The sequence below is a fragment of the Cnephaeus nilssonii genome, assembly GCF_951640355.1.
Source record: "Cnephaeus nilssonii genome assembly, chromosome: 24".
In the NCBI taxonomy this organism is placed as follows: domain Eukaryota; kingdom Metazoa; phylum Chordata; class Mammalia; order Chiroptera; family Vespertilionidae; genus Cnephaeus; species Cnephaeus nilssonii.
The window spans coordinates 12114507-12126857 of NC_137095.1; the positions used below are offsets into that span (position 1 = coordinate 12114507).

The 12351-nt window shown below is 54.4% G+C and overlaps 1 protein-coding gene across 3 annotated transcripts in view; it reads right to left on the minus strand.

The window, feature by feature from the left end:
* The window catches only part of SLCO3A1 (solute carrier organic anion transporter family member 3A1), a 251011-nt gene that overhangs the window by 118673 nt on the left and 119987 nt on the right, over positions 1-12351 (minus strand). For all 3 annotated transcript variants that reach the window (XM_079763897.1, XM_079763898.1, XM_079763896.1), the window contains exon 3: positions 497-595. In XM_079763897.1, coding sequence (XP_079620023.1) covers positions 497-595 — 99 coding nt within the window. The remainder of the gene's footprint in view (positions 1-496; positions 596-12351) is intronic.

Sequence of the window (12351 nt, forward strand, 5' to 3'; positions counted from 1 at the left end):
TATCGCTCTATCCCTCTCCCAACTACTCTCTCTAAAATCAATAAAAACATATTTTTTAAAGAGAAAAGAAAAAGGTGCAGTCCTCACATAGGTTAACGGACCAGCATTCAATGAGCACTAGCACATGCCTGGCCTCTCCACGTCTAGTTTCTCACTCATTCTCACCGTAGCCCAGCGAGGAGGCTACAATCGCCATTGCCATTCATTCACAGTGAGGGGCAGGACCCACCACAGGGAGTCCCTCAGCCTCAGCAGACACTGGCCGAGCACGGCCTTGGGTCCAGGCCCTCTGAACCCGACTCGTGCCCCTTCCTTCTGATCTCGGGCGGGCCGCCAGCTGCACACACAGGTGCACACAGTAGGGCTGCCCCCAGCTAGGACGGTCTCAGAACCACAGGCTGACGGCTCCTTTCCCAGGCGGGGGGGGGGGGGGGGGGGGGGGGGGGAATGGGGGGGGGGTTGTGACGGCGCCCGGAAACGGAGGGGTACTCCTTACTTGTATCAATGAACACAGCGTCCACGTAGATTTTGGTACAGAAAGAGCCCAGGATGAACCCGCAGGCGGGTCCGAACACCAGCATTGTGAACAGGATTCCTGGAGGAAGAACAGGAGACAGAGATTAGATGACAAAGCCCAGGTCGTTCCATGTGCAAAACAGTCAAAGGGCAAGGCCATGGTCCCAGTCCACAGGATGAGATGTCTGGTTACACAAACCACATTTGTGTAGGAATCAGCCTAAAATCCTAGAGGGGCAAAGCTTGCATTTCTAATTTTCGGCCTGTATTATGCAGGTATCCTGTAATATTTTTTAAATATATTTTGATTGATTTCAGAGAGGAAGGGAGAGGGAAAGAGAGAGAGAAACATCAATGACAGGAGAGAACCACTCATCGGCTGCCTCCTGCATGCCCCACACTGGGGATCGAGCCTGCCACCCGGGCATGTGCCCTCACTGGGAACTGAACTGTGACCTCCTGGTTCATAGTCCACACTCATCCACTGAGCCACGCCGGCTGTGCGAATCCTAGAATATTTTGATTGGTCACTTAAAAATGTTTGTGGGCCCCCCCCCCACACTTACTTTCCGAGAATTCCACCCCCATCACATCAAGCATATTATAATACAGACGTCTATCACCAAACCATTTTTCTGCCATAAACATTTTTGAAAGAATTTTTATAATTTTGCTTTTTCCTTTATTTGGCACTATGTAATTTGCTTAATTTATGGTTGGCTACTATTTCTCAGCACCCATTGTGCAAACTCAGGAATCCTCGTACGGAAGAAAAATTGAAGCCACAGATTATTTCCAAATGTGATGAAATGTTTATGGGCATGAAATTTAGCAAGTAACAAAGCTGACACAATGGCGTGCTTTGAGAACATCGGATGAGGTAGGTATTCATTGCGATGTTGCAGATTTGAGAGTTGCTATCTGTTGTTGTTCCAACAGTGGCTCAGGAGTCAGGCTACTCGGTCGACTTAAAAAGATGGTGCTAGCCCGGCCTGTGTGGCTCACTGCCCGGGTCCCAGGCCCAGCTCCGGTCCCTTCCTGGCCACGGACCTGCGGCCACAGTGGCCTCATGGGACAGCCTGATTTGCTGGCAGGGACCGGTGGAACAGGGGCTGTGTGCGTGACAGAGGACAGATCACTTCAAGGGGTAGATTTTCGGATAAAAACCTCGAGGAAACAGACAGGGATCTCTACGTAGTTTCTCACTGGCCAGGGTACGTGGGTGAGCGCTTTGGCCTCTTTCAGACTGGAAGAGGTCTAGCTGGTCCTTTGTTCTGTCCGAGTATGACGGATGCACTCAGAACGGGGTATAGCCTACTATTAACCTTCCGCCCTGAGGCACTGTCTTTCTTCAAGTCGTCCCTTCTGAGGTACCTGAGCGCAAACAAAAATACGCATGACCACTGATAAGGTTCACGGTACCATACTCTTATTATAAACTAGAGGCCCAGTGCACGAATTTGTGCACAGGTGGGGTCCGGCCAGCCCGCCCCAATTGGGGCCCATTGGCCAGGGGGAGGGGCTGCGGGCAGTTGGCCGGCTGGCCCCACCCCCTGGTCAAACTCCTGGGTGAGGGGACAATTTGTATATTAGCCTTTTATTATATAGGATGGAAGAACAGAAGCTCAGAGAGGTTAGTCCGTTGCCTTGAGGCCACACAGCGCGTACATGATAGAGGTGCCTTTGAACCCCGGCTCCAGGGCCACCTAGGTTCTAGAGAAAAACCAGGAGGCGAACCCGGGGACAGCAGTGACGCCGCCGGAATCAGCCAGACCTCAGCTGAGCGTGGAAAGAAGATCCGCCTTGCAGCACACTGCGGGGTAGATGCCACACACAAAGCGTCTGGGGCCTGGGACGTGCATCCTAGAACCCGCTCTGTGTCTCAGGGATGCTGAGTCCCCGGCGGGCGGCCTGCATGGCGGGTCTCCCCTAGGCATGAGTCTGTCTCCTTAGCTGGATGCAGAGTCCTTCTAAGTCCCTTCAAGTGGGTGGAGTGCAGAGGGCTGTGGCTATGGCTCTTCACCACTAGAGGGCAGCATCAGCCTAGAAAAGACAGAGGCTGGGCTGTGTCCGCCACTTCCCAGCTGCCCGTGAAACATAATTCCAACTCCCCGGTTGGTTGGCATAATACTGTTCTCACTCTCACTTGCCCTCTGTGCCCTCAATGGATACAAGTGTGTTCCTCTGTCTTCAAATATGCAGGCTGAAGTGCCCCCCCTAAGAAGGAGCATTCTGCATCACACATGCATGAATAAAACACGATCCATAAACAGCAGGGAGCCTGCGGAACATGGGATACATATGACCCAGCCTGTGTGGCTCAGTGGTTGTGTGTTGACCCATGAACCAGAAGGTCAGGGTTGGATTCCCAGTCAGGGCACATGCCCGGGTTGCAGGCTTGGTCCCCAGGAGGGGATGTGCAGGAGGCAGCTAATGGATGATTCTCTCTCATCACCGATGTCTCTGTCGCTCTCTTCCTCTCTCTGATCAATAAAATAAGTTGCTGCTGCTTGTTGAAGAAGTTCTGTCTGGTTATCACACGGGCACAGCCTGCCTCTTCAAAGGACCCCGGAGCCACAATGAACTTCCCCAGGGCCCTCGGGAAGACAGCAGGGCCGCGTCAGAGGCAGCCCGGCCCCGGCAGGAGGAGCTGTCAGGCCACTTCTTGGATCTTGGTATTTCTCATTCTCATTCACCGGAGTGCTCAGGTGGTCACCCCACGGGCCCTAATTTTGTCCTCACCGCTTAGGACCCCCCGCCACTGCTGCCTGGCCACACCGATGCCACTACCAGCAGCAACACAGAGTAAGTCTCCTCGAGGAGCCCTCGGGGCCAGGGCCCTTAGACGCATCTGTAACTTAGTCCTCACCACCACGCTGGGACGTGGGTCTCCCCCACTCCAGTTTACAGATGAAGCAACTGAGGCACAGAGAAGCTAGGTTACTGGCTTATGCCCCCACAACGGGACAGGAGCTCAGGTTCCGTAGGCCCTCAATCCTGCGCTTCCTCCAGCCCACCAGCTGGCAGGAGGAAACGGCCGCAGAAAGGCTGTAGGGCATGGAAATCCTTCGAATAAATCCTAAAGGAACCCGCGTCTGCAGGGCTGAGTTCCCCCGCTGTCTGCCTGCCTGTCACTTGGAAGCCGAGTGGCCTGAAGGAGACAGAACGGACTCAGGTACATCTATACATACCCCTGGGGACTTTGCCCCTTGCTCAGCGTTAGGGGGCCTCTGGGCCTTAGTTTACCTAACCTCAACTCAACAACTCAACAAGACTGTGGTCCCCCATTGGTGGAAATAGGAGAATGCTCAGGCATTTCCTCTTATCTGCCACCAGAGGGCACCAGACACCTTCTCATGCCAGGTACTGCTCTTCCCCTGTGGCTGGAGGTTTGTGGTTCCAGGTGGGAGGGTTCCTGGCAGGAGGGCATGGTGGCAAATGATTGGGCAGATCTGTGGACATTACTGAAGGTCCTCACGCTGTGTCTGGCAAGAAAACGACCACTTCCAAATGCCTGCGCCTTAGAAATCATATTCTATCATGTACTAGTAATCTACACTAATAAAAGGGAAATATGCAAACTGACCATACCTCCGTGACACCCACCAGCCAATCAGGAGTGAGTATGCAAATTAACCCAACAAAGATGGAGGGTTAATTTGCATGTGCAGGTGCAGAGTGGCCGGGTGGGGCGGGATGCCTCCTATGAAGGGAAGGGCGGGGGTGGAGGGAGCTACAGGAGTGGCGCTCCGGCCGGAGCAGAGAAGACTGAAGCCTCGGGCTGGAGCCTTGAACACTGAAGGCGGTGGCCAGAGCGAAGGCCTGGGTCCCGGGTGCCGGAGGAAAACCGGTGCCAGCAGCCAGGGGAAGGAAGGCCTATTGCACGAATCTTCGTGCATCGGGCCTCTAGTATGATAATAACCATATTATCCCAACCACTCACCTCCTTGACATTCCTAACTGGTATGATCTGTAGTTGATTAATCTTCCTAAAATCTCATGCAATCATACCCTCCCCCAATTGAAACCACCAGGGGCGTCCTACTTTATAACACAAAGTCCACACTTTGGCCTGGCAGCGTCATGGGCAGGGGCAGGGCCGCAACGCCAGGCGGCACAGCCACGGACCAGCCTCGGTGACCACCTCCGAGAGCAGAACTGGAAACAACCCCAATCTGGAGCAACACCGTGAGCCTCCTTTACGTGGCAAACCACTCCGGTGCTTCATGGAGAAGAGGGAACGAGCTATGCAAAGCCAGAGAGCAACGTCTGTTCCGGCTGTGCGCCTCAAGTGGGGTGGACTGAGGCACTGGATGAACAGAAGCCCTGGGCACGCGACAACTGGAGCCTCCAGTTCTTCCTTTCTTTTTAAATACAAATGTTTATTTATTTCAGAGAGTGAGAGAGAGACAGGGACAGAAACGTCAACTGGCTGCCTTCTGCACGCCCCCCACTAGGGATTGAACCCACAACCCGGGCATGTGCCCCGACTGGGAATCGAACCGGGACCTCTTGGTTCATAGGTTGACCTTCAACCACTGAACCACACCGGCCAGGCGATAGATATTTCGAAGGGATGAAAAACTTCAAATATACAGGTAAAGAGAACAGACTGAAATAATAAAGACCCAGAGACCCATCGCGAACTCAAACTGTCATCAATTAACTCATGTCAGTTGCCCACAGACACACCCATCTGCGTCTCCCACCTCTGTGTTACTAACACAAACCCCAGACCCATGTAGTCCCCTTCCATTTCAGGACCCATCTTTAAAAGAGGAAGACACAACCACCAAGCTATGATCACACCCCCAGCACTGACAGTGACGCTTCACATGCTGAGACTTTGCAATGGGGCGGGGAGGAGGGGGGGGTGGAATTAGCGTTAAACCCGGGTGCAGACCAAGCCCTGGCGCTCCCAGCAGGGCTCCTCTAAGAACAGGATGTTGAGAAGGAGACTTTCTGAATCGGGGCCTCGTGTGCTTCCCACTCCCCTTTGCCTCCTCGGGAGGGTGGCTTGCTCGCAGAGCCGTTTCTGAATGAGCCTGGTGCCCACGCCATCGAGCCAATCTCCTTCCTGCTCTGACCTCCTGGATTCTAATTTGGGCAGCCTCCCAGCTTGCCTTCTATACAATTTCCCGCTTTCCTTTCTGGTTATAAAAGCATAAACGTTATCGTCATGAAACAGTCATCTTGACTGTTTTACACTTTATTTTTAGCCCTCTGGGGAGGGGAAGGCGAGAAAGGGACCGAGACAGTGGGCTGGTGTCACCTGGGTGGCCCTCAGCAACCTCGGGGGAAGGAGGGCTTCCCCGTGAGTCACGCGCTGACGCATCTATCACTCGGCAGAACTGTGGGGGCTGGGGGCTTTCAGATGAGAGAGAAAGATCAATGGGACAGGACACGTTGCTGAAGGCCACCTCCTCCCCCAGCAGGCCTGGCCCCCTCGGCCCTGGGCCCTGTGGATGGGGGTGAACTTTGACGTAGCTGGGACAAAGGGCTGAACGGCGCTAGATCACATGAGGACCCCAAATCGATGCCCCTGTCCGCAGAGTATTTCATCTCATCCCGACACCCCTGTACTCTGCCCCTGGGGTGGCCTACTCAGAGCATCGCTCAGCCTCACCACCACCGCTGGGACAGGCGCAGAATTCCTGCTGGCAGGGCTGTCCTGCACCTCGTAGGATGTTTAGAGTCACCCCTGGCACCGACCTGTTAGAGGCCCCTCGTCTGACAACCCCAAAGGCCTCCAGCTATTGCCAGTGCCCCCGGGGACAGAGTGCCCTGACCGAGAACCATGGGTTTAGGGCACAGGTTCACTAGGGCAAGAACCTCCATTTGCTTTCCTACAGCACAGATTAGGGATCCCCAAAACCTGTGCATCGCTCAGAGTCACCCTGTGAGACGGGCGTGGGACCCATCACGTCACAGACGGGCAAACGTGGCCCAGCAAGGTTCCAATCTCCTGGGTCACACGGCTGAGAGCCCCACAGCTGCCCTGTCCCCAAGCCCTGGGTAGCGGGCGGGAGCTGGCTGGTAGGAGCTTCATCTGGGATTCTCCCACTTTCTAGCTCTGGGCGCCAAAGAAGCAAGCTGTTAATGCCACTTGGGCCAGAACGTTCCACGTGCCTGCCGCTGTAATTAAGGAGGAGTGTGGGGACCTCTGAGCTCCCCGATCAAAGTGCCTGGAGCCCCGTGGCCCCCCTGAGCATGAGAGGAGCAGGGTTAATTTTTCAAAAAAAAAATCTTTCTAGCAGCTCAAACCTGAATAAAGGACAATGACTTGAATGAGCTTTGCAATACGCGGCGGCCAGCGGAAGCCGGCACCCCAGTGCAGTCGGGCTGTGAATGAATTTAGTTACAGACTGAAGTGCTATCTTAATTAGGTTTAGAGTCTGGTTTCCTTGTGGAAGAGGAAAGTAGAACAGAGTAAACCGTCTGATTCATATTTGAAAGTGGGAGGGAGGTGGGATGGGGGATGGACTCCCGTGGTTTGCAATCTAGAACCGACAGGCTGAGCAGAAAAGCCTCCGCCGCTGCAGGCCTGCCGCTCAGTTTCCTGGAAAGGCATGCCGATTACGAGGACCACAGCGGCTTCCTGCACCTGTACGCTGAGCGCAATCCTGCCTGCCTGCCTGATGTCACACAGCAGTGTCCTTGAGAGGGAGCTGGGCACCTGGCATTACTGCCGGGCGGTCAAGAGGCCACAAAGGAAAAAAGTGCCTGTGCCGATGCTCCCAGTTCTAGAAGCCCAGAGGTGAGGACTGTCCACCCGAGAGGCCGCGTGAGCTTCCTTTAATGGCTGTCGCTGACGCTTGACCCCAGGCGGGTGCCTCGAGCACACCACGCTCGTACGTCTCCCGAATGTGGGACGCCCAGTCCTCGGAGACCCTTGTACAGCCCAGGTTTGAACTGCTCAGTCCACTTTCCATGCCTTTGTTTCAATGGACAGTTTGCAAACACTCAGGTGAGCCGTGTGGCCTCAACCAGACAACATAAATGGAGAGTACTGATCAATACATTGAGTGGCCAGATTATGATGATCTCTGAACGCATAATAATCTGGCCACTCAGTGTATATCCTATATAATAAAAGACTAATATGCAAATTGTCCAATCGACCAGGAGTTCGACCAGCAGGCAGGCCGGCCAACCGCCCATGTCCCCTCCCCCTGGCCAGGCTGGCCGGACCCTACCCATGCACGAATTCATGCACCAGGCCTCTAAAATACACACACACACACACACACACACACACACACACACACAAGTGGCCAGATTATTATGCGTTCAGAGATCATAAGAAGATAATAATCTGGCCACTCAGTGTATGTACAGTGCTGTAAATGTATTTGCTCTTCCTTATGATTTCCTTTATAACCTACTAGAGGCCTGGTGCACGAAAATTTGTGCAAGAGTAGGCCTTCCTTCCCCCGGCTTCCAGCACCAGCTTCCCTCCGGCACCCGGGACCCGGGCTGGCTTCCCTCGGGCCCCGTCTTAGTCAGGAAGGACATCCAGAATGACATCTGCAAGACGTCTGGTCTAATTAGCATATTACCCTTTTATTATTATAGGAGATTCTTTCCTCTGGCCTGTTTTGTTGTAAGAATGCAGTATATAATACAAATAACATACAACATATGTGTTAATCAACAACGTTTCGGTAAGGCTTCCAGACAACAGTAGCTATTAGCAGTAAAGTCTTCCCTCCCTCCCTCCCTCCCTTCCTCCCTCCCTCCCTCCCTCCCTCCCTCCCTCCCTCCCTTCCTTCCCTAGACCGCGAGGGAGGCTGCTGGCCTTCGAATGCATGGCTCCCTCCTTTAAACTCACCAGTCACACTCGCCAGGACTACCACACAGCTTTTCACCCACTTCTACACAGAAACGGCAGGGGAGCCGCAAACGTTTTAACATTAGACTGCGGTGATAGTTGAACAACTCTGTAAATTGTGCCCATAAAATGAGTGAATTTTACGGCATATAAATTATGCCTCGATAACAGTGTTTAAAAAAAAGGCAAAGAAGAATGTTTTTTAAAAGAACTATAAAAGGGTTTGAGCACGTGGCCCCTGGTGAATTACCCCGGGAAGCAGGGCTACGCGGGAAAGGCCGCACGCTGATGGCAGCTCAATGGAACGGTGGAGCCACTCGCCTCTTCTCCAAAGAAAAACTGGAATTAGCCCGGCCGGTGTGGCTCAGTGGTTGAGCATCAACCTATGAACCAGGAGGTCATGGTTCGATTCCCAATCAGGGCACATGCCCGGGTTGTCGGCTCGATCCCCAGTGGGGGGCGTGCAGGAGGCAGCCGATCAGTGATTCTCTCTCATCATTGATGCTTCTATCTCTCTTGCCTTCTCTCTTCCTGAAAAACTGGAATTAGATTCCAATCCACGTAAGTGGAAGCTCTGGCAACATTCAGAAGGTGGGGTGAGGGAGAGGATGTTAGATCTTTAGCAATGGCCTTACACTGGGGGCCACTGCCTGCAGCCCCAGCAGGGTCCTGTTAGGCCTGTCTGTCCAATGCGGGGCCCATGGTCGGAACAGCTGCAGCCCAGTCAGGAGCAAGCTCAGAGTAATCGAATCCCTAAGAGTCATTCATCTTGTCTATAACATGACCACCGCACTACCTACTTCATAGGACTGTCCTAAAGCAGGGTGGGGACCTGCCAAGGGCCATTTGGATATGTATAACCTAATTCGAGGGCCATACAAAATTATCAGCTTAAGAATCAGCTGCTACGTTTGGTCAAACACGTCGTTAACTCACCCCTAATGACTTGGCAGGGCCAGACCAAATGATTTCTCAGGCCTTATACAGCCCGCGGGCCAGACGTTCCCCACCCCTGGTCTAAAGGGCTAAGTGAGAAAAGCCAGAAACTTGGAACAACGCCTGGCTCAATGATTTTTTTTATTTTACTTCATTTGGGAACAAGAGTAGGCAGAGCCCTCACCTTGCCCCTGGCCATGAGTCTGTGTGATTTCATTCAATGTTCACAATGATCCTTTGTAATGGCTCTGACTGTTCCCCTTTTATAGGAAAAAGCAGGCTCCCTGAGGTTAGGACACGGACAGGTCTGGGATGGGAACTCAGGCTGTCTGACTGGGAGGCACTTGTCACTCTCCTAGGCCATGATGACCAAAGCCCTACCCCTATGCCTCGGGTTTGGACTGAAACGGGTCCAACTGCTTCCCTATACACACGAGGAGCCCAACTCAGCATCTGCCACATTCACAGAGCACCCCGCTTTGCGGAGGTCCACAGCCTCCATTGCATGTAGCCCCGTGAAACATCGCCGCACCTCGGGTCCCCAAATGGTTAAACTCCCTCCAGCCTGGAGCTCGGTGCTTGCGAGCAGGGCCTGACCTAGCCCTCGGGGGCTATTTTTAGCTCCCCGTTTTCCCTGTCCTTTTTGGGTAATCTGATCGCGCAGGCTGAGCTCATGCTTCCGTCCTGGTGTTTTCTTCTCACCAGCTCCTACCTGGAGATAGGCTGAGGCTCCAGAGGCCTGGCCCAGTTTCACAGGCAGATGGGCCCTGAAGGAGGCAGGCGCTGGCCTAGGGCTGCCCTGGTGGGAGGCAGGGCGGGTGGGAGGCAGGGCGGGTGGGAGCCCGTGGCTTGCAGGCACCTTGATTCCCCAGTAAAGCCTTAACGAGGATCACAGAGGGTCCTGGCTAACCCCAGAGACCTCACTGGGGGCGAGGCCACCTGAGCAGGAGCCCAAGAGAGTGGGCTTGGCTTGTCAGACTGCCTCTGGGGGTCCCTGGGTCTCATCACCCTAATGGCTTGCTGGTGCCCGAGAACCCACAATTAGACATTCTCTCCTTGGGCCAACTGGTCTCCCGGTCGCCAAACCCTGCCTACCAGCCTTTCCAAGTTCTGGCAGAGTCCAGAGTTACATTCTCCTGGACACACGTTGGACCACACCGACACCTTCCCAAATTCATCCGTGAGCTGGCACTGGCTCCAGGAGAAATTCACACTTCCCTGCGTGGCTCGCAGACACCAGTCCCCGAACATGCCACACTCAGGCCGCTGTGTCCCTGCGCTTCTCGGAAAGGCTAGTCGGACCTGGATGGGGTCTGGCTGCCCCGAGCCACCCCACAGAATTCTTCCGGGACTCAACCGTCACCTCCCTCAGGATGCTGTCCCTACCTGCCCCTCTGAGTCCGCAGACTCTTTATTCCTTTGCACATAGTAAATACTCAACTCAAGTTTGCTGCACTGAATTAACCTAAGGCATCTGCCTTCGATTAAAATATGCAAATCTACCTGGAAAAGAAGCATTCCTTAGACTCCGGCACTCCTGTGCAACGTGCTTGCTGGGTGCAGATCTGATGGCAGAGGGAGGGCGCAGGGAAAAGGGAGGAGGGCATAGATAGAGGTAACTCCGGATAGGTCCTGGGCAGCCGCCTGGTAGCCCGCGGTTCCCTCTTTTCACACCAGCGCCCCCCCCCCCCCCGCCCCGCCCCAGCTGAGAGTGTTTCTGATCTTGTTGTGTACGATGGTGTTATGGGATGATATTAACCAAGCCATGGTCAAACCACAGGCCTGGGTTGCGGGCTTGATCTCTAGTGTGGGATGTGCCGGAGGCAGCCCATCGATGATTCTCTCTCAGCATTGATGTTTCTCTCTCTCTCTCCCTCTCCCTCCCTCTCTGAAATCAATAATAAAAAAACAAGAGGAAAATGGGGCTCTTGAGAGTCCACATGTGGAACCACACTCCCCCTTATGCAACTTCTGACTGATGTCTATCTTCCTCATCAAACTGTGAAGCCGGGGTGTGCAGAGACGTAGACAGTTTAGTTCATGGTCACGCCGACCTCCGGGACTAGGGACTCCAGAGAAGAGCAGTCTCCCAAGACGGGAGACTCCAAGCCGCAGCCTGTGGCTCCCTGCGGGGGGTCCTGCGACAGGGCTCTTCATCGAGTCGGAGTTCAGACTGGACGAACCCAGGTTCCATCCGCTCCTTACACAGCTGTGAGCCTGGGGTCTATGCCTCAGCAGCTGCTGCCACGATACTTAACGTTCATATGATGCCTTACAGGATGCCACAGGGCACATGGTGTCCCCTGATTCTTTTCCAGCTCCTCCAGGTAGCTAGAGCCTCGGAGAAGTTAAGAGGCTGCCCCAGTCCCCGGGGTGGACCCCATCCCACGCGGGGTTTACGGACTCTGCCCCAGAGAAACTCCCCAAGTCCCCAGACCACTTGCCCGGGTCCTGAGCTCCCTCGGCAGTGGCCCTGCCTTTGCTCTGAATTTGCAGCCGGGAACACGGGGACTTGGAGCCCCGAGCCTGGCTCCCCTCGCTGTGTCATTTGCTCTTTAAAGTCACACCCTTGTGAGGTCATCGCCCACTGCTGCCCGGAACATCTGCCCAAAATAACACTGACATCTGCATGTCACAGAGAAGACTCGCGGCTGGGGAATCACAAAGAGCGCCTGACCCCGTGGAGGCCCTTTTTGTCTCTGTGTGACCTGGCGGGGGGCGGGGGGGGGGGGGGGGAGAGGGGGAAAGCGTCCCTGGAAAATGGGTGTATCTTCCTGGAACAGCTACTCCCCCATCAGTGCTGGTGTCAAAGACAAGCCTGCACCCCGCACACACAGGATGCCGCACTGTCCGGGTCAGGATGGGTCCAGAGAGCAAGACATCCCCGCCCCAGAGCCTCTCCCTGGTGCTCCTTAGGGTGCAGCTCTGATCTGAGCACTCTCCCTCCCTGGCCAGGCACGGCCCCCCGTGACCTCTGCCTCTTGTAGAAAAAACTCAACTGCGCTTTCAAACCCCATTTGGTTCCATCGAGCAAATCTAGAGATCTAGTGTATTGCTTGTTGGGCTCT